Source organism: Schistocerca nitens, chromosome 9, assembly GCF_023898315.1.
Source record: "Schistocerca nitens isolate TAMUIC-IGC-003100 chromosome 9, iqSchNite1.1, whole genome shotgun sequence".
Lineage (NCBI taxonomy): Eukaryota > Metazoa > Arthropoda > Insecta > Orthoptera > Acrididae > Schistocerca > Schistocerca nitens.
Window position 1 is genome coordinate 347,326,123 of NC_064622.1, and position 23,549 is coordinate 347,349,671.

Consider the following 23,549-nt stretch of genomic DNA (forward strand, 5'->3'; position numbering starts at 1 on the left):
GCTCACAATACTGAAGTTGAGCAACTGCACCTTAGTCAGTTTATGTTTATACACTGTGACTGACAGCAAAGAAATGTAGTTGTGTTTATGTGGTCAGGATCTAGATGCTGTCATGTTGAAATATGTGAGATGTTTTCATGACAATAAACTTCTTAATTGTGAGGTTTTTGCAAACCTACCTAGAGAGAGGTGGCTGTGAATTACTTAAATCAGAATTTTTTTCAGGTCAAGAGGGAAGGGTTCTTCGTATTTTTGTAGGCCATGAAGAGATGCCGATGCCTTTTTGCACATTGTAGTTATGTGCTCAGCCCAGTTTAGATTCTCACTTATTACTGCTCCTAGACTCTTTCTGATGGAGAGAAATTTATGTTTGTTCCATTAAACACGGGAGAGATTCCCAAAGTTTTAGGCTAATGACAAACAAGGACCAATCGAGTTTTGGATCAATTGAACCTAATACCGAATCCTGGGGGATGTGTGGTACTACCTGTTGCCACTGCAACTGTGTGTACCCAGATATAAACTGCAACTGTGTGTACCCAGACATAAATGTGACTCATTGTTGGTGATGTCAGATACTACTGTACCATTGTACTGAACTTGGAGGAAATTTTAGGTTACTCAGTGTGGTGAGTAAGGTATCAGTAAACAGTGTCAGAGGCTTTGCTAAAATCTAAAAATGATATTATAGGCACCTCTTCTTTGTACAGGGCATAGGTTACTTTTATTAAAGATGATGATGTGGTGCAGTACTTATGGAAGCCTGGTTGTTATTTATGTAGTAGGTATTTATGTAGTTGGTAAGCTGATTGTGGACTAAATATTCTAAGGTAATGGACAATGCCAGAAGAATAGAAATGGAGTGATAGTTGTAGGATATTGTGGTAGCATCTGTCTTGCGAAGTGTTTTGACAATGACCAGTTTCCAGACCACAGGGAAAATCTTTGCAGCCAAAGAGTGGTTGAGTATATGTTGTTATGGGCAGCAGCAATGTATCTGCAATAAGCCCAGTCATTTAGAATATAATGCTATTGAATCCAGTAAATGGTGATCAGATACCCACGATGAATTCTTGCATACGGTATTGGCAGTAACATGCATAATATTGTAATGTGCATAAGATTTCGGTTTATTTTTTTTACTGGGACAATGGGATCAGTTGCAGCTTTTAATTTGCCTTCAACTTGGTGTCACACAAATTTATTTCAAAGATAGCTGATATGTGTCTATTGCCATTTAATGCCTGAGATTAGTGTTTCTCACAGATGGATTGCCTCTTTTCCACTTCTAATTGTCAGCAATCTGATTTTCGGATGGGTTGTCATGTGTGTATGCCAGATATTTAGTGTCTGAGATTCATGAGCTGTCTAAGCTCATCTGTTAGCCAAGATATGTCTTTCCTTCCCATTTTTCTAGTCTTTTGGGAGAGCATATTTGTCATATAGACGAGTATGTCAGTAAATACATAATGTTTGTCATTTATGCCTAGATATGGAATGTAAGTTGTCTCCAAATCTGCCTTTTGCACCCTGGGTACAAGTACATGTACACTGATGCATTTAAAATCTATGTATATGGTTATTTGCAGTTCATTTGTATGACATTCTAGTATGTTATGAAAACTGTCATGGGCAGACACACTTAAGTGTGGATCTCTGATCAGCACTAAGTACTCTGGGGATTTTGTTGCAAATGTATCAGAGGCTGTGACTGTCAGCTGTATGGGGGATAAGTGCAAGCTGAAGAAGAAAACAAATTCTTAAATTTACCAGAGTTATGAGCATAAGAAGCAATACGTGGCTTATGATTAATTCTTGAAATAAGACTGATGGCAGCTCAGGAAACAGAAATTGCCTTTGTTGACTTAAAAAAAAAAAAAAAAAAATGGTCCTCTTTAAGAGACTCTGACAGAAAAATGGGGAACTAGCTGCCTCAATTGTCTTTCCACCTTCCTCACCAAAAACACATTCACACTATTTTTAGTTCAGAACATTGCAAATTTTGCTACCCAGTCTTCCTTTGTAGCAAAGCCTTCATAGTCAGCATCTCCCTCTCACTGCCTTTGTGTGTGTGTGTCTCTCTCACTCTCTCCCACTGTCTCCTGTCTCTCCCAGTATCAGTGTCCTCATCCCTTTCCCTTGCTCTTGTGTACCACAGTCTCTTTCTCTGCCACTTTGTCTCTCTGCCCCACTGTCATTGTGTTTCATTCTTTTTCAGTTCCATTGCCGCTGTCTTTCGTTTGTCACCATTGTCTCCTCTCCACATGTGTCTTTAGGGATGGCTTGCTCAGGGTTTTGACATGTATACCAGGAAACCTTAACTTGTGGTTATAGGGGATGAGAATAAGTGGCTTTTTTTTTTTTTGCTGAAGTTCACTGCTTCAAGGGGGTAGGGGCTCCAAAGCCCCTCTTCGCCCCCAAGCTCTTGTACAGGTCCACACTCTACTCCTATTATCTCTCTCCGCCGGCCACGGTGGTCCCGCGGTTCTGGGCGCGCAGTCCGGAACCGTGCGACTGCTACGGTCGCAGGTTCGAATCCTGCCTTGGGCATGGATGTGTGTGATGTCCTTAGGTTAGTTAGGTTTAAGTAGTTCTAAGTTCTAGGGGACTGATGACCACAGCAGTTGAGTCCCATAGTGTTCAGAGCCATTTGAACCATTTATTAGCTCCCCCCCCCCCCCCTCCAAGAGGCACTGCTTCCTCTGTCTTCACCGTCACTGTCTTCCTTTCAGCAAAAAAGAAGTGTGAATATGTTTGCGTGACAGTTTTTTTGGTGAGGAAGGCAGAATGAGGATTGAGGCAATTGATTCCCCACTTTTCTGTCAGACTCTTTTAAAGATAAACTTATTCGTCTTTCTTGTGCTCAGGCAGGAATGTTTTTCAGCTAGTTCTAACACATTGTGAGGTTTGTGGTGCGCCACTTTCAGTTCAGCATATTTTGCATATGTGTTACACACTTATATCAGGGCAGCTCTCAGTCTCGATGGAGATTTGCTCACAATCCTCTCCAATAGTGATTCCAGAGCTACACGAGAGGTGAATTTTGTGAACGGCCTCATCCCTAAATTGGTGTGGGTGGAAGCCAACTTTAATGCTTTATAAAGTGCTTCACATGTGGTACAGCCTTTGTTCCCACCCACGAGATCGTTAGGCTGACTTTTCGTCAGGGCACTGATGACCATGATCTTGAGTGCCCCTCATCTAAAATAATTGTCACCTTCCCTTCCATTCTCTGGTATGTAAAATCCGCTCTGTGCCTTCCATTCCCTGTTATAGCAGGGTATGCTGCTTGTATAAAACAAATTCTATAGGTCAGTAAAGTTTTTCCAGTTCATTTATGTACTTAATATGTGTCAAATAACAAATAAGTATGCATGATAAAGGATTAAAAAATCATCTCCCATCCAATGTTAAGTTCACTTGGCAGCATCTGCCATTAAAACCTTTTAGGCTACATCTACAGTATACCAACAGATCGTCTCCCAGCCAGTAGAGAGAGAGAGGAGCCACGTCTCTTAAAGGCTTTCCAACACAGAAAGGACACAAGGGGTCTCTGGCGACGAGACATCATGATGCCATTAAAAAGTATCATTGAAGGGACAATAGAAGGAAAGAACACGAGAGTCGAACTGAGACTAGAATACATAAACCATGGTGTACCTGCTCCACCATTTATACTGCTTTCAAGAGAAAGGCAGAAAAGCATGGTGAGCTGCTGCTAACCAACCTGATGGTTGAAGATAACAACAGTAGTCATAATAATAATAATAATAATAATGTGTTACTGGCAACAATTTACATGCTTGTATGTCTGCTTGCCTCCTCAGTGAACAAAGGAAATAGGAAATGCCACTAGATCCTATTCCAAGGAAGTGATACTCCAGATTTACACCTCATCACGGCAAGAATGAGACATATAAGTAGAGACGTACAAGAAGACATAGCCCAAGCAAACATAGACAAAATGTACTGAAAAATTAAATCACTGCCGTTTTGATGTAGAACTCTTAACAACATATTTAAACATAAAAGTAATATTCTGTTTGAACCTGAAAAAAATAAACAAAAAAGATAGGTGGAAAGAATACATTGAACTACATGCTGGAAATGCCTGAGAGGATTCAGATTACATAAGCCCAATGGAAAAAGTCGCAAATATTCATAGGACCACCTGTTATGAGGTTAGAATTCAACAGTGCTTTAAACAGCTTGGACAACAATTAAAGTGATGGGAACATATAACATCCTTGCTGAGTTATTAAATAATTCTGGAGATGTGATGAAACAACAGCTGTAAAAATGTGTGTGTGTGTGTGTGTGTGTGTGTGTGTGTGTGTGTGTGTGTGTTATGAGCATGGAATGATAATTTCCATACCTATGAAAGGAAGTGCCAGTGACAGTTTAAATTATTTTAATTATAGAATCTTGGCATTACTAAGCCGTGCTTCAAAAATTCTACTCAGCATTAAGGAAAGTTGTAATGCTAAAGCTAACCAACGTGTAGAAGAAACCAGTTCAGATTTTAAAAAGGGAAAAGGAAACAGAGAACCTATAATAGTACTACAAATGATCTTAGCTTAGCAAGCTACCGAGATGAACAGGAAAATGCATGCCAGGTTCATTGACCTTGAACTTTTGATAAAGAGGACTTGAAAATGCTGTTTAGAAAACAGTAAAACTGGAATTAAATGGAGAGAGAAAGAGATTGATTCTCAACATATTCAAAAACCAAACTACAGAAATAGATGTCTATGGCACTAGGAAAGAGCCTAGGATGAGAAGAGACATCTGACAAGGGGATCTCTCTCTCTCTCTCTCTCTCTCTCTCTCTCTCTCTCTCTCTCCCCCCCCTCCCCCCTCCCTCCTTATCCTTTAATTTATTTGTACAAACAATGAAAAGCAGCACCAAAGAGGTCAGAATTAATGGCAAACAAATAAATTGTATTTCATTTACTGATGATATAATGGTCAACATGGACTAAAAGTTAAAAATTTTGTCTGATACCTTGCATACCACAAACGAAAAATAAAGACAAACAAGGCTAAAATACTGGTGACAGATAAATCAAACAAGTGAGGGCAAACATTAAGATAGGAAATACACCCCTGCAGTGTTGGGGATTAGGATGGACCAGCAGTTATTCCTCACCTGTCGTAAGAGGTGACTGAAACGAATTTTATACCTTGTGAAGCTTTTTAAGTTGATGACTCAGCTATTATTAGGACACCCACCAGTTCTAGCTCTTTCCCTCATTTGCTTTACTTATGGTCCTCTTTTCTTAATTTCTCATAAGAGTGGGCCATTTGGGGAAGGATACCTTACATGGTATACAATCCATTCACCATGTGTCAAGACCTTCTGCACCTGCTGTTGGAGTGGATATTTATTCACACCAGAAATCCAGGGTGATAGCCATTTCATTATGTGAGGAATCATAATGTACCCTCATAGACGTAGCCGCCTGACAATGCGGGGAATGCACTGCTGATGTCTGAGCTATAACACCCCCATGTGTACGTGGGAGTAGGTGCCTGTCCAATCTGGGGTACCATGACTCATAATGGTTACTGTGGCCAGGAAGACTTTGTCATGGCTGGGTGGTCTTTATGGGAAGAGTGTCTGATGTGGGTGAGTAGCACCAGGGCAGCTCTCCTGTACTGGTCCTGGCATGCATGGCCATCTCAGCAGACAGAAAGTAAGATTTTAACGCAGAGGCTTACAGCTTCAAAGCATTTCCATATTTGGTCAAGAGAGTGATGAGAGTTGACGTAAGAGAACTGGAGATGAACAGTTTGGCCAGTTCGTGTTCTTCAGAACTGACTGAGAATCTTCTGCAGCAACAGTGAAGCCACTGTTTCTCATTGAGAAGACAGGATAGGTCTGTAAAGGTGCTGCAATAGAGAAAATGAGAAATGGATCTTTGTTGATCAAAACTTTGAATGCTTAACTAACCACAGGGACTTCAGGACTGTGACAAACTTGGGGATGTACCAGTTACCTTCTCTCCTCATAACAAGTTCAACAGGATTCAAGGTGTCACCTTCCATTGGGAGCTAAAACTACAAAGAGGTGTGGAACTGCATGCTAACCTAGAGTGGTGTGGAGTACATTTTGTTCATCACATCCAGAGAGAACCTAAGGATAGTAGGGTGGACACTCGAGTGTTCATCCTATCCTTCAATGGAAATGTTTTACCTGAGAAATTGAAGGTCATGCTTTATAGGTAAGATGACAGACTTTATTTTCCTACTCTTATGAAATATTTATACATCAGAGGTTTGGACATGTCATTCTGTTTTGCTGAAGATGCTACTTGTTTGGTGTCTGTAAGGACAACCCATGAGTGCAGTCCTTGTAAACAACCCCCTGCCCAGAATTTTGCCCCTCTTATTCACTGATGTGTACTGTTTTTAAAAGGGAGAAGAAAAACCAGGAATATAAAAAAAGACTTCCTGTCTTATGCTAAAAAAAGTTTAATCTACTTTCTCCAATTGATATGACACCGAACTTAAACTTTTCAAAATTTACGTTAAAATCCTCACTTTGTGCGATTAACAGGATCTCAAACAGCAACTCCTGGCCTTAACCACATGTCAGTGCTTGTTTTTCAGTTGGGGGAAGGAACATCAGTTCCCTTGACACCCAAATCCAACAGCACCTGTGTTAACCAACTCATCAATGCCTCCTCCTTCAGCAGAAGAGGACATCGGGCAAGGTGTCCCGCCCCCTGCTAGATGGACAATCTACCACCAACAATGGCTAACGGAGCCACAGGCTGTAGAAAAGAATGGCCCTTTACTATGCCAAAAGTCCCAACAGGAGTATTCCCACAGAAACTAAAACCACACAGGGACAATGCGGAAAAATTCTGCTGTTCTGGCTGACTTGGCACCCATGGCCCTTCCTCCCCCAGAGATAGTCTATAAATATCAATGGCAAGCCACACAAACAGGCGAAACGTGACTCATTCGCAAAATAATTTGCACTCCCATTTTCCCTTTGCTGCTTTTTCAGATCCAAATCTGATGCTCCTTCAATGGGACAGCAACTGCAGTCTTAGCCACCTTACGAAACTTAGTCAACTAATTGCTACTTACTCTGCAGTTGGCATGGCACTTCAGAAGACATATTTCTCAGAAACCTAATTTGCTACTGTTTCAAAGTACAGATTCAACTATAAAAATTGTGTTAATGCGGAGAGGGCATCTGGAGGAGTTTGTAAGCTCATTCACTCTGACATTTTCAATGAGCAAGTGTCACTAACCTATTATCTAAATACCCCCAGACAGATCTATACCATATCACAAGCTTGTGGAACTAGTGGAACAGTTGCCTCCACTCTGCCTCCTACTGGGGATTTCAGTGCGCACAATTCACTGTGGGGCAATGGAGCCGTATTTGGTAGGAGTCAAATAATAGAACAGTTAATTTCCACAGTGGGCGTCTGCCTACTTAACACTGGACTTGCAACGCATTTCAGTACAGCCCATGGATCATACTCAGCAGTTGATCTCATGATCTGCAGCTCAAACATCTCACCCTCGATCTGGCGGTATGTCCATTGTGACCTCTGTGATAGCGACCACTTTCTTATTACTCTCTCAAACCACCAAGCAATGAAATGTGCACCATGTTGGTCACTTTGGAAAGCCAGTAAGGCAGTGTTGGTAACAGTATGTATCATCTATGAGAGGCCATATCCTGTCGGCTCAAGCTTTGACTGAACTCTGCTACCCACTGTCTACTGGCATCACTACACTGTGGTTACTGGCATCCCCCTCAACGGTGAGATCTGTAAGGATCCCGCAGTCACTACTGAATGTTTTGCATCACATTTTGCGAAAGTGTTTGCATGCAGTAACTACCATACTAATTTCCTGACCAGTAAATGCCTTGCAGAGTTGGAACTACTTGTCTTGTGCACAAGGCCTTGAATCATACAATATTGTTTAGTGAATGGGAGTTCGACAGCCCCTTAGCAGAATGTGGCAACACAGTCCCAGGACCCAAAAAAAAAAAAAAAAAAAAATCCATACTCAGATTCTTAAATACCTTAGCAACGATAGCATAAAACATGTCCAAGTTTTTCAATTGTATTTGCAAGGAGGAGAGTTTCTCTTCCAATGGTGTATGTTATTATTTCTATTCTGAAACCAGGAAAAGACACTCAAAATTTGTCTAATTGGTGTAAATTATTTGAAAGATTGGTCAACAGACTACTGTGTTGGTGCCTGGAAGCTAGTGGACATTATCAGTCTCAAAGTGGCTTTCAGGTATTTATGTCCACTACAGATCAACTGATTCCTCTGAAATCTGCAGCATGCAATGCTTATGTGCATCGCCAACACTTGATCACTGTGTTTTTTGATCTGCAAAAGGTCTATGGCATCACCTGGTGCCTCCATGTCCTGTCTGCTCTGCATGCGTAGGGCTTCTGGGGTTGCTTACCTTTTTTTATCCAAAATTTCCTTTCCTTCAGACTCTTTCAGTTCTGTATAGGTTGTACCCTCAGCAGCCAATGCATATAGGAAACTGGGATCATTCAGGACAAGTTTTGAGCGTAATCCTCGTCACCATCACCATCAGTGGTATTGTGACTGCAGTGGGACCCATTGTCTTACTGTCACTGTATGTGGACAATCTTTGCCTGTATTACAGCTCTACATCGTTGTACATCACAGATCATCTGCAGGAGGCCATACAGAAAGTATATACCTGGCCTTGAATTATGGATATCAGTTTCCTCTCATGAAATCTCATGCCTTGAACTTCTGTAGATTCAGAACTGTGCACCCACATCCAGAACTTAAAACTTGGCAACCAGTTACTAGAAGCTCTGAAACTATCAGATTTTTAGGCCTTATTTGAAAAGAAGTTAAAGTACTCACCACGTATATGCCAGCTCAAGACAAATTGTACGAGGAAACTTAACATTGTCAGATGTCTTAGCAGCTCTCCTGGGGTGCAGACAGCACGGTTTTTATGCGACTCTACATAGCTCTATCAGTACTGAGCATGGAAGACCCTGTCCACAACAGTGTTGTGCAGTTGGCAACTAGAGCTTTCTGTACAAGTCCTCTAGTGGGTATCCCACCACTGAGGGTCAGATGCCAGCAACACTTGGCAAACTAGATGGTGACAATCTGTCAGATGCCTACCCATTGTGTTATATGACCCTGTTTCATAACCAACCATTCACACTGTTTACAAATCAGCCAGAAATGGGTGGACCAGCTGGAGAACAGTTGGAGGGTCTTTCAGGGACCTCCAGTTGCCTCAGCTTGTCTATGTTGCAAGAGTTCTGTCTCAGCACCACCCTGGGACATGTACACAGTCCAGTGATTCAGACGGATTACTTTTGTGGCACTAAGAAAAATGCTGGTACCACAAGTTCTCAAATGTCTGTTCTTTTTGGTTTTCCGTGACTGCCCAAATTAGACAGGTTTCTAAACGGACAGATAAGTCAGTAACAGGGTTGGTTATAGTTTCATCAATGTAAGGGGCATGAGAAGTATTCTCTGCTGAGCACGGTGTTGGGTCACCATGTCATGGGGTTTGCAGTAGATGAAAACTCTTTTCACAAAGATCTTCCTGGTTTGTGGTGTGTCCGTGAGCTGCTTACAGGGCAAATCTCGGTGGTACCCCACAAATGTTTTGGTTGCTGACATCAGACTTATTAGTTAACCTTCACAGCACAGGAATGTCATAGTAACATTCATGTGGACACTAACCACCTGGTATTCCAGGAAATGAACTCACCGCCAAATTAGCAGCTGCAGGAGATAAACTTGGACTCAGAGTACTGGGAAAAGACCTGATTGCAACTGCTACATCAGAGACCAATCACGAGGGACTGTTAGGTGTGGCATACTTTTCTCCGCACCTCTCAGAAAGATGCCATCATACTAAGTCGATTGCTTATCAGCCACTCCAGATTTATCCACAAGTTTCATTTGGATCAAGAGGACTCCCCTCAATGTAACTGTGGTAGTCTGCTCATATTAGCTCATCTCCTTGCAGTTTGTGCCCTACTGAATGACCTGAGAAGAGTTATCGACATGTCACCTCCCTAACACAGATACTTGCAGACAATGGGATAGCATCTCGCAAAGTCGTGCACTTCCTGAAGGAAAGAGGAGTAAAATTTAATTTATTTCAACAGTCAGTGGAGAGGACAAATGTGGGGAGCAACTCTCACTGACCTCAAACTGCTCTCCCCCCCCCCCAACCCCCTGCATTGTCATGCATTTAAAATTTTTTCTATACATATTTTATTTATCTAACTGTTTGAAGATTAGAGAGCTAATTAGCTTATTTTCCCCGCCCTGTTTTGATCTTTCTTGGGGTCTCCTCTAATGACCAGTATCATTTTTAGCTGCTCAGATTTTATATTTCTTCTAACCATGTGACTTAAATCTACTGTTATGTAGGTTTTCAACCATGACAACATGTATGCAAACCAAGGAGCTGTTAGTTCTCCTTTTCTCGTAGCACTCCACTTTACGTGAAATTCCAGTGCAGTGAGGGACTGATAACCAAGATGTTTAGTCGTTTTAAACTATTGTATTCATTGTCTAATCCCACTCCTTCCCAAACCAGCCAAAAAGGAAACAAGACTTTGAATATAAATTATGTGGTTACATGTACCATGGCAATAAAGTAAGGTGGTACAAAGTTTGTGTAAAGAGAGAGAGAGAGAGAGAGAGAGAGAGAGAGAGAGAGAGAGAGAGAGAGAGAGAGAGAGAGATTGAGGCCTGTTGTAGATATTGTGTAAATATATTATTTTTATATTTCATATTACCCATCAGTTATAATATTATGATTTCTCCAATAACATTGATAACATGTCTGTAGCATAATAATATAATTGCCAATATGTTTCAGAACATCCTCGATGCCTTAAAACGTGCTACCAGTGGTCGCACCTCAATCTGCATTGCACACAGACTCTCTACAGTCATGGACGCAGATGAAATCCTCGTTTTAAGTGGAGGCCGTGTTGTGGAACGTGGCACACACACCCAGCTTCTGTCGAGGGCAGATTCACATTATGCTCGCATGTGGGCTGTGCAACAAGACAATGGACTGGGGTATGCAATCCAAAACAATACTTCGCTTGTCAGGTTTCCACTACAGTGCTACCTGAAAGCTTTTGCCGATAGTAATCTTAGATTTCAGATACATTCTACAAATTTAAGTCAGCTTATTTACAACATAACACTACAAGACAGAAAACCAGCCAGTTATGAATTACTTTTCTTTTCCTACAATCTTGTGACTGGACTGATGTGACTGCTACAAAGTCCTCTTCTGTGTCAATCTCATCATCTCAAATTAGCACTTGCATGTAATGTTCTCAACTATATGTTGGATATGTTCTAATATCTGTTTTGCCTTACAATTTTCACCCTCTACATTGCCCTCAAGTACCATCGAAGTTAATCCTTGATATCTTAACACATGTCCTCATTCTGTCCCTTTTTCTTGTTAGTGTTTTTTTCTTATTAGTCCATCCAATTTTCAACGGTCTTATGTAGAACCACATTTCAAACGCTTTGATCCTCTTCTCTTCCAAAAACCAGCAGTCCATAATTCACTTCCATACAATGCTGTGCCCCAAGTGTACATTCTTCGAAAGTTCTTCCTCAAATTGAGGCCGATGTGTGATATTAATAGACTTTGTCCTCTGTGGCTGTGCTAGTAGGCTTTTGATGTCCTCTTTGCTTTGTGTATAATATGTTGTGTTGCTTCCAAGGTAGCACTTTTCCTTCCCTTAGTTTACTTCGTTATCCTCCGTTTGAAAGAGAAATATAATGAACATTCTTTTCTTTTGCAGGACGGAGTTACGGGCAAAAATAGCATCCAAGAACTAGAAGTGAAGTTTTGAAACTAATGTGCCAACCTAATGCAATTTACAGGTGTGTGTGTGAATCAAGTCTGTATGAAATGAGTATAAATTTTTGATCAATTAAAATTTAGTGACACAGTGGTGGTCTGCGGAGATACCTTCTAGCTGTATCTGAGCAATGTTCTATTTTGTAACTATTTCTTATATAAATTATTGTGTTGTCAGATATGGTTAATTTTGTGATGTGAATGACAGAAATATAAAAGTACATGAAATTGTTAAAGTATTAAGTCATTAACCAGTCTTCAGCAGAGGAAAATGTGAAGAGTGCAGTGAAAGTGGAGATACCTTCTAGCTGTAGCTGATGTTCTATACATGAGAAACTGGGAATTAGAAATTTAAGTTCAAAAGCTTGAGACTTAAGTGTTTCAGCTGGTCATGAATTGATTTCTGTCTTGTAGGTCAGTAACTGCTTATGTATGATACTTTCATACCAAAGTTCATTATTGTTTGTAGTCATTATTAACACTCGCTACACCATCCTTTGTATATGATAAGTCTTCTGCCTGGAGTAATATGAAAAGAATTCGCAACATTATTTACAGAATGTCTGTGGAAGAATTATACCGAACTGAAACCACAAGAAAGGCAAGATAAAATAGTAGATAGGTCTATCAGCTTATTTCCGTAATGTACAGGATCATCAATAAAGTCAACTCCAACTGCATAGAAAAACACTGGATTTTAACCAACCAAAGGAGCACAGTAGATTTATCACAATGGATATATTGCAAGTTATGAAAAAAATTATAGAATGGAGCAGTGAGTATGAATTCATAGATTTTGAGAAGGCATTTCACTCCATTTCATCGGAAACTGTGCTAATAACATTCTATTACACATATGTTTGTATACTTAATAATATATACATCTATGCAGCAAGTTCCATATTGCCAAGACTTTTCTCAGCAGTTTTCAGAATTTCAAACTGGCAAAGGAATACATGTTTATAAAACATTTCTGAACCACTTACATATTGCCAATAGCATTTACCTTTAGTCCAGATAAACATGAATGGAATAATATAATGGAGCAAATTTGAGAGTAGGGATGAAAATAGATATCAGTACTGCTAAAACATGAGGGGTCAGCTTTTAAGTTTTTAAAAGTTGTGGTAACTCAGAAACTGGCGCACACACATTGGTTTACGGTAAGTGTTTAAAGAAACAGTGTTGTGAAAAAACTGAAATGTCTTGCCAAGGTTTATGTTGGATGAATTTTAGGATTTCTAAAAGGCCTATCTTGGCAGCAATGCCTTGAATCACATTAACTTTTGGCAATCTATCATCTTCAGAAAACACTGTACATTTGGTTTGCAAAATTTTGTCATGGTTGTGCTTCTGTCAGTATCAAATTTCACAAAGATTGACAAAAAAGGAGGGGGCTGGTGAGATGATGCTGTAGGTAATACAACTGAAGAGCTTCAGCACACGAAATACCACAATGACAGTAGTACATTCGATTTTTCATGAACTGTTTTTCATTGTGACATGGCCAGTGGTCACTCAGCACATCAATTTATTATTTGTCAGCTAAACACTGAATTTATTTTGTCATTGCTCATATTTATCTGATGTATTGTGTCTCCTTTCGTTTCACATAAAAGCTGCGTGGCCAACAATATTATTCACCACCAGAACCTGTTGAATACTTCCAATACAATATTGTCAAAACTGGTTCAGAAGCTTGCAAAATTAAAATTATGTGTATTTTAAAGACAAATAATTTGAGAAACAAAATGATGTGAGTAAACAAAATTCTTCTATTGTTTTTGTGGAATCTTAAAAGTCAGCCCTTGTGATGTATAATTAACACAGCAAAAGGAAAATAGCGTGCATTAATGATGAAATCAAAAACCGAGTTGAAGTTACCTTAGCTGAAGATGTGGCCAGATGGACAGAAGAGTAAAAATGGTCTTTAGTGATTTTGGTACATTGAACAGTTCTCAACAAGTCTCTGAAATTATACAATCAGTGTGTGGTACCATTTTTGAGACTTGGGTGCAGAGAGAGAGAGAGAGAAAAAACACTTTTCAATGTGAGAACTATTCATACACAGAGTGAGTGAGAGATGCATATTGAGAATTATTAGGGGAGAGAGATTAAAAAGACATAATTATGCCTAATGAGAAACAAATGGATATGGCAGAATGTACATATTTGACACCTAAAGGAGGCTACATGCCAAATAGCAGACATGTTTTCAACAACAGGCGGACCAAAAGAGAAAGAAAGCTCGCTAGACTGCTCATGAATAGAGAGCGCGCAGCTGGGCTACGGTAGTGTGCATAGAGGAGAACAGTGAGTATGAAGAGGGGTTGAGGGTGGGTAGCAATTTGCTGGCTACAGGCCAGCGAGGGAGGGAGGTCGGAATGGATTTTTCACAGATTTCCCAGTTAAAAATACACTTTTTGTTGGGTGAAAATACACTTTTTTCTGGATGAAAACTCAGTTTTTCCCAGGTCAAAGTACATCTTTTTTCTGTGTTAAGTGACAAGAACTTCCCAGCACTTTCGGAAATGAAACCCAGGCGAAAGGCAATAAGTCCCATAAAGATCTTTGGTGAGCGGCAACATCTACACTGCATATTTTCGAATTACAAAAGTATAAACACACATTCCATAAAGTACAGCATGGTAGCTTCAGAAGCACTGGAATCTAGATTGTGACGTGCTTTTGTCAGTCAATTATAGCTCATGTCACGTGATCTCACCAGCCAATGACAGCAGATACTCAGAGCATATGACATGTAATGTAGTCAGCCTATAGCATCATTGTTAAGTAGCGTGAAAACACAAATAAGAAAAGTTAATGGTTTAAATTAATATGCGTGCATATAGCTACGAGGAAAGTTAAGCTTTCACATATAAAACTGATCATCAAAATGTTTTTGCTGTTTTCTGCCAATAAGTGTGGTTAGGCATCACCTAAGAGCATAACTTAAATTGCAGCAGCTGAATAGTTCTGATGACCACGATTATGAATTTCATTGCTGAGCACCGAACATTTTGTAAGTTACCTGGCTGAATACTTGTTCTGTCAAGCACTTAATTTTCCACAGAAAAGCCAATTACTTGTGAAATTTCTCAAAAACTCACTTTGCACTTTCTTTTGGAAGATAATTATACTTTTTGCCATTGTTATTGTGTACATTGTAATCTATGAAACAACTAAAATAAATATTACAAACTAACCTTGGTCTTTATTAGTGTGTGTTATCCTTTAAGACATATTAAACACAAATGTGCCTGAAATTTTTCTAAGTGCCTGGTCGTCAGTGTTAAGTTTTCAATGAGAGTCTAATGCTCCATCATTTGAGAGACTCATCACACACAACATAACTCATCTTACGTAAAAGGAAATTTACTTTGAAAGTAATGCAAAACCACCACTCGCAATATTTTCCATGATCTGTTAGAAATGTCAACAGTTGTGATGTCATGCTCATCGAAATTATACCCTTGAGAAAAGCACATTGAAGGCAATTTTTTGTTATGAAGTATTTCAAATTGTTCATCCTAAAGCCTTTGACACATTTTGCTGTCTGCAAAGCTTGTGTGTTCACTGTGTTTTGTCACTGTAAATTGCAACTTAAGTTTTATTTTGGTGTTATTCTCTTGTTTATGTTTTATTTCTGCAGTAGCAGGCTAAAGTAAAATTCTTTGTTAGAATATTCGTTCTTACCAGTCAAATTTACAAAAATTTCACTGAAAACTAACACAATGAAAAGATTGCTGGGTGTTTACCGGATTTCCCAGTTGTCTCAGGGCATATACACCCTGTGAAACACAGGTACGAGAACTGCTGGGGTGTGGCACATGATTAAGGTAACATAGAGATGGGTTGGGTGGAGGGTGTGGGGTAGTGGGCTGATGTTTAAGGCCAGGAAGGTTATGGGAGTGAAGGATACATTACAAGGATAACTCTATCTGCATGATACAGAAAAGCTGATGGTGGAGGGAAGAATTCAGCTGGCCTGGTTGTGAAGCAGCCATTAAGCTGGAGCATGTTGTGCTCAGCTGCATGTTCTGCCACTGGGTGTTCAGCTCTGTTCTTGAACACAGTTTAACGGTGGCAATTAATTCCGGAGACAGTTGGTTGGATGTCATACTGACATAAAAAGCTGTGCATTAATCAGCAGCATTAATGTGACATGGCTGCTTTGTACTGGGTGGGTAGGTTGCACAGGTTTTGTACCTGGGTCTTCCATAGGGATATGATCCCTGTGCCAAAGAGTAGGGAGTGGGAGTGGGTAAGTATGCACCAAGATGTTGTGTAGGTGACAGAATAAAATTTTGGGAGAGGTGGGAAGCTTTGGTTCAGTTGTTCCAGTCGACGGTGATATTGGGTGACAAGGCTCCATTTTAGATGATTCTTGGGGGTTGTAAGAGGGTTAGTGCTGTGAGAGGATATGGCATGGAAAATCAGTTTTTGGTCTAGGTTTTGGGGGGGGGGGGGGGGGGAAGGGAGGACAGGTAGTGACTGTCTCTGAAGAACCTCATAAGACTTCATGCATACTGGGCAAGAGTTTTTTGTGTGTGGAAGGAGCAACAGCTGTTGAAATGCAGATAGTGTTGGTGACTAGTTAATATAACATGGCCACGAGTGTTGATGGCGGCATGAGAGAGGTGGAGGGAAACATCCCAGCAATGGCATGCAGGGCTGAGGAGGGCAAGATGAAGCGGATGGGAGAGCATGTGTTGAGGTTGTGGAGGAATGGGAATAGGGTGTCTTGGCCCTGAGTCCAGATAATGAAGATATTATCAATGACCCTTGGGCTGAACCGCCGATCCTGTCGCAGCAACTCAGCAATGATGTCTGCAGCAGGGGAAAGAAAGGCAATCTGCACACCAACAGCCTAACCATGAACCCAATATCGACGGTCCACCGCAGATCAAATTATAAGTTCTTTTCCCAGTTACTTGAAAAATCCATAAAGAAAAACATTAAGCTGTAGCAGATTCAACCTAGAAGATAAGGGTAGATGCAGCAAAAGTTACCAGTCCCTGTTGTAGACAAGTTTTATCGCAAAAAAAAAAAAAAAAAATTTTTTTTGACAGTTCAGTTCAACAAAGTCACAGTTTCTATATATTCGTTGTGCGGTCTGACACTCCTTGATATCTCTGCCAGAATAAACTGAATTTCTCCTGATTTTTCCTTAAATAATTAATTAATGTCATTAAAGAATCAATCCTATTCTCATTCAACGAAATATTCCACTTCAAAACCGATCCTCCCGACCACAATCGCCGATAAAGTTTCAAAACAGAATCCTAACACACTTCACAGTATCGATTATTTTCAAAATATCAATACGTGTCGACCTCTCACCAATAAAACTTCAAACATTGAAGATCATCCACACTCGACAAAACCTTGCCAGAACTTCTTCAAGAAGTCTGAATTTTAATAAAGCTTGCAAATCTCACACATAAGTAATATTTACGATGCATGTCGTAACAACAGAGTCAACTGACTGTTCCAACTTCCAACTCGAAGTTTATTTAACATTTGATAACCAGTTGACATCCTATATATATATATATATATATATATATATATATATATATATATATATATATATATATATATATATAGAGGGAAACATTCCACGTGGGAAAAATATATCTAAAAACAAAGATGATGTGACTTACCAAACGAAAGCGCTGGCACGTCGATAGACACACAAAGAAACACAAACATACAAACAAAATTCAAGCTTTCGCAACAAACAAACATGAATGTAGCTGGAGGTTGCAGAATTCTGACTCCACATTTTCTGAGCATGTACTGAGTGAGGGACACAACTATCAGCCAGAGTCCCATGTCCCTCACTTAGCAAACAAACTTCTAGCTCACAGTCCAGATCTAATCTTAAATGACCAGACACAGCTTAATACTTCCCCTCTCCTAAATTCTACATAATTCTCTTTTTCATTACTTCCCACACTGTCTGTATCTTTGTATTCTCGCATTTCCCTGTGTTCATTGAGTTATTTTGTTTTCTTGAAATTGTCTGTGGAATCCTGAACTTGTCTCATCAAGTACTGTTTTTATTTTACTTTGTTCATTTATTTGATGCAAACTGTTGCATAGGCACAGTTTTGTTAATGTGTTTCCTGTTTGCTCGTTTTATATTTGTATATTGTTCAACTTTTTACTTTTTAAAATGCAGTACCACCACACTCTCAATGATAGCATTTACTGTATGTTCCCTCACACTCTTCCATTTCTGTTTATCTTACTGATAGTGCTTAAGTTCTTCATATATCCTATAGTTACACTGATAATTTTTTCCATGTCTTATACTTCCTGAAGTAGCATTGTCAAGTATTAATTTTATTTTATTTCATTGATTTTGTTTATTAATAAAAACTGTCACATAGGCTTGCATTTTTATGTTAAAGTTTTTTCCTGTTTCCTCCCTGTATATTTATTTTTACTGTTCAACTATTTACTTTTTACATTGCATTACCACTACACTGTCAAAATTGTTATTTACTGTACATTTCGGCTTCAGTCTAGATGTGTAACTTTCTTTTCCTGTCATTTACAAACATTGTAACTTCTTTGGCAACAATAGTCAGTAAATGTCTGAAGACAGCCTTGTATACCGAAAACACAATAAAATGAATACTGCAGAACAAAAGCAAACCTATGCTTTCGTTTATTATAATGTTGTTCTACAAAGATGCGATGGAAGATTCAGTGAACATAAAAAAAATTTCCATTTAAGCAAACAGTTATTTTTTACAGACCATTGAGGGTACCTAAAAATTCATTACAAAAGAGAAGTAACAGTTATTCTTACCTACAAGATAAAAGTACCCTTAAGTTTTAATTTGGTTTACAATTTCACGTTAGCTCACTGTGACATACTTTTTAATTTCATTTACATTTAAAATGTAAGGAGACTAGGAGTTTGTCCATAGCATGCCATCCTACAAACAATGGAAAATCCAGAATGGATTGTGATAATATAATGAAAAGTGTAGTAGCTACTCACCATATAGTGGAGATGCTGAGTTGCGGAAAGGCAAAACAAAAAGACTGTTGGGAGGTTAGCTTTCTGCCAACAAGACCTTTGTCAAAAAATAGGCAAAACACACACACACACACACACACACACACACACACACACCAGTGTCTCCATTATATGGTGAGTGGCTACTATCCTTTTCATTATATTGATTTGATTTGATTTTTTATTGATCCAGTTTTGTCATACAGCACAAATTGTACAATTGATACTGGATAGGTCAAAGATAATTTACAATAATACATAGTATTAGCAAAATAGTAGACAAATTAAAAATAGGCACCTATTACAATTAATTTGGTTACATATTCAGAAAGTCCCTGACAGAATAGAAACAGTGCTTTATTAGAAATGCCTTTAGTTTAGCTTTAAATATTGGATGGGTAGCATTTTTTATTTCCTCTGGTATCTTATTGTGCAGTATTACACCAATGTTGATTATGCTCCTCTTATAGGTGGTTTTCTGTGATATTTTTTATGTATATTTGATTTCCCTCTGGTACTATAGTTGTGTACATTTTTGTTCTGTAGCAGTTTGCCTGTTTTCAGGAGGTAGTCCCTAGTGAACAAGATAGTTTCATAAATGAATAAACATGTATGTCATCCTACATTTCATACTTGCACCATCTCCTAGTACAGGAGTAACTTCCTTACTCCACTCCCAGTTTTTCATTGAGGAATCATTGACCAGAGTCTGAAAAATTTTTACTATTAAACAAATTTCCTTGCAAATGCAGATAAAAAATTGAGGAGGAGGATGGGTTTGGTACGTGCAAGATTGAGCAGAATGAAGGCATCGGAAGAAATTTCAAGCTAAGCTTCTAGATAATTTGGTCTGTTATGTTAGTAAAATGGGATGTTGTAGTATTGCTGCATAGGACAAATATATTTGATTCAGGTTTCTCAGTTACTTATCAGTAACTGTGGGTTCATGGTCTCGAGTAATTAGCATAAAAATCACCAGTGATGGTTACATTTCTAGGCAATAGCTGTCAGAAAAAAATACATGTGTCCTATAGTAAACCTGCCCTCTAACTGAAGATTGGTTTGAACCCCACAATGCTTTTCCAGGCATGGTTGTATTAAGGATAATATGCACTTGTCTCCATCTGGTAGTTGAAATGACTTATGCTGCCAGCTATAGAGGGTCCTACAGCTTTACGTGGACCCTCAACCGTGGGGCAACATGACATTTCTCACTTTAACAAGTCATTGCCAGAGGTGAAAGAAATGCTGAGAGACAGGAATTGAGCCCCAGACCTCTGACTACCTGTTTTTCATCACAAGATTAATAAATGGTTCAAATGGCTCTGAGCACTATGGGACTCAACTTCTGAGGTCATTAGTCCCCTAGAACTTAGAACTAGTTAAACCTAACTAACCTAACGACATCACACACATCCATGCCCGAGGCAGGATTCGAACCTGCGACCGTAGTGGCCTCGCGGTTCCAGACTGCAGCGCCTAGAACCGCACGGCCACTTCGGCCGGCACAAGATTAATACTGTCATCCAATTATATCATGTAGTACCTTAGATAATTAATTGGAAAAAAATTACATTAATCTTTTTGCACTTGTGAGACACTAGGATGTGGAATGAGTCAAAAATATAAATTACACTGAACATTTAGCAGAAGATATAAGGAAAAGTGCTGCTAATTTACAGAAACATAAAACAACAGATATCAAATAGGCATAGTACATGGATTGTTTGCACTCCGTCTTCAGGCCACAAGTGGCCCATCGGGACCATCCGACCGCCGTATCGTCCTCAGCTGAGGATGCGGATAGCAACTGTTTTATGACAATACATTTAAAAAATCAAATAATTTGTATAGAAACAGGCTATATGTCTCTGTTAAATGGTCATACAACGAATAAAAAGTTTGGTCAAGTATACACATATTTATTTTTAATTAATGCACTATTATTTCTTAGACCTTTGCTGATATTTGGCAGTGAATTAAGTATTTTAACACTGGAATATTTTCACTTTTCTATACCTCTTCAAGATTTTTGAATTCACGGTGTAGGTCAGCTTTCTTTCTCATATTATGATTGTGGTACATATCATTGGTTTCATGATGCACAGGGTTGTCAACCATATGGCTCATAGTGGATAATATTGAGAAGTGGTGGTAAGCATCCTAGGTTGCTTAAAAAGATTGTAACAAGAAACGGCTGAGGGAAATCGTGATGTAATTCAGATAACTGTAGAAAGAGAATTTTCTTTGATGTGGATGAATTTCTCCTGAAGATAATTCCATAGCATATAATAGAGTAAGTACCCAAAGTAAGTAGACTTTATGACACTGATGTCTCCAACATGAAATGTTGTCCTAATGGCAAAAGTGGCTGAGGGCAACCTTTTTATGGAGAACGCAGAATAAGTTCCAACATTTTTATGGTCTGCAGGTCACACTGTCCACAGGTAAACCTGCCATCTTTGTGATGGCCTAAGGATCTGGAACAGTATAATCTTTGCATTTACTGACCGTTGTGTACAGTAGATATCACCTGTGGAATTTTATATAATTAGTTTTCCTCAGTTTTGCTGAATTTGCTATGACCCAAGCTAAGATTTCCAAGAGGAGTTTGTTGGCAGTAGTCTTGAGATCAGTTGAATGTTAGTTGTTTATCACAATACTTTTATCATTAACAAACATAGTGAACTGTCATTATAATATTGTTAAGGCTAACACCTACAATTCAACTACCCTTCATACAACAATGTAATGTTAGTGGCTGCCTTTCTCATCTGCTCGCTACACAAAGTTGGTGATTACAGAAAAACAAACTGATGTACAGATAAATGTGTGAGATTATTTTCTTTTCGGTCTCCAGCAGCTTCCTGGGGGTGCGAGCCTCACCACACGGGGCACTGTCAGTGTGCAACTACATTATTGTTGCCAGTCACAAGACTCCAAGTGTTGGTCCTTGTATCCTTCTGCGATCATGCTATATAGGCTATCTCTCAGCCAGTCTATGCCAGTTGCGCTTTGGGAGTTACTCAGTGGTCAAGTGCCAACTGTTCATTGTCTCAGTACTGAGTTCAGTTTGCTGAGCGTAGCAGCTTCTCATTGGAAGTCTTTACGTGGTCATGTGCCTACCATCCACGTACCACTGATTGTGGTCATCTACAATCATGCCAAGTACATTCCAGTGCACTGTGATGGACTCTTAAGCCTGTGCCAGGCTATGCACCTGGAGGCTACAACTATGTTTGTTCATTGTGCATCAAGTTATGACAAAGAGACTGTTGTTATGTTTGACTTAATAAAGTTCATTGTTCAGGCTACTTGAGTTCATATCCAGTAGTGTATCATTCCAACACGGACACAAACACAAAATACATGTTATAATAGAGGGAAAAATTCCACGTGGGAAAAATATATCTAAAAACAAAGATGATGTGACTTACCGAACGAAAGCGCTGGCAGGTCGATAGACACACAAACACACACACAAAATTCAAGCTTTCGCAACAAACTGTTGCCTCATCAGGAAAGAGGGAAGGAGAGGGAAAGATGAAAGGATGTGGGTTTTAAGGGAGAGGGTAAGGAGTCATTCCAATCCCGGGAGTGGAAAGACTTACCTTAGGGGGAAAAAAGGACAGTTATACACTCGCGCGCGCACACACACACACACACATATCCATCCACACATATACAGACACAATATATAAAAATCATATTTTAATAATGGTCAGCATGATGTTTCAATGGTTCTTCCGGCCATCGACTACGATGCAATGGTGGTTAGCTCTCGTCGTCTGCTGCGACTGGAGTCCCCACTGGACCATCTTGCTGCCACGCTCGACATGAAAGAAAAGAAACAAAATCTTTTTAAATAACAAGTCTCCACTTAATATACTAAAATAAATATATATATTAACATTTCTTACCTGGCGTCGTTCAAGCGGTAAAGAAACGCGATGTTTCCTGATACGACTTTTGAAACACCACAACCTGAACCAGACACTGGTTTTAGGACTTTGAGAGGCTAAGAAGCTATCACATGGTCCATAAAAGTATAGCATAGGAGAGTGCCACGCGGGTACGCACAGATGTGCTGCCTATTTGTTAATATATCTCCCCTTCAAATGAGAAGTAATTGTGTTAGGACCTAGTTGATAAGGTGCATTAGAAATGAGGAAGTGGTTTTGGAGTCTGAACAACATTGGGAGAGGTAATGTGAGATAGCACCAAGGCCATGGGCATGGGAGTGTCGGCGGCGTGCAGGCAGGTGGCATCAAGAGCAATAAGTAGTGATCCAAGAGGCTAGGGGATGGGGACAGTGTAGAGTCAGTGAAGGAAGTGGTTAGTACTTGTGATGTTAGAGGCTAGGTTTTGGGCAATTGGTTGAAGGTGTTGGTTAACTGAGCAAAAATCCTTTTGGTAGGAGCACAAAAATTAGTGGCAATTGGGTATCCAGGATTGTTGACTTTGGGGAGCATGTAGAAGGTGCGTGTACGGGGTGTTGTTGGTGTGGGGAAGAAGAGGGACTCCCGGGGAGATGTTCAGGAATGGGTGTAAAGATTTTGGTAGAGTTTGGATGTCACATTGGACACGTGTGAGGACATTTGTGTTGGGATCATGATG

At 39.5% G+C, this 23,549-nt stretch overlaps 2 protein-coding genes across 3 annotated transcripts in view; one reads left to right on the forward strand and one right to left on the reverse strand.

Annotated features, from left to right (window-relative positions):
• LOC126203062 (iron-sulfur clusters transporter ABCB7, mitochondrial) overlaps positions 1-15,101 on the forward strand; it is a 77,341-nt gene extending 62,240 nt beyond the window's left edge. For both annotated transcript variants that reach the window (XM_049937299.1, XM_049937300.1), the window contains exons 13-14: positions 10,886-11,091; positions 11,838-15,101. In XM_049937299.1, coding sequence (XP_049793256.1) covers positions 10,886-11,091; positions 11,838-11,874 — 243 coding nt within the window. In that variant the 3' untranslated portion in view covers positions 11,875-15,101. The remainder of the gene's footprint in view (positions 1-10,885; positions 11,092-11,837) is intronic.
• The window catches only part of LOC126203065 (39S ribosomal protein L44, mitochondrial), a 644,782-nt gene that overhangs the window by 359,110 nt on the left and 262,123 nt on the right, over positions 1-23,549 (reverse strand). The window lies entirely within an intron of this gene.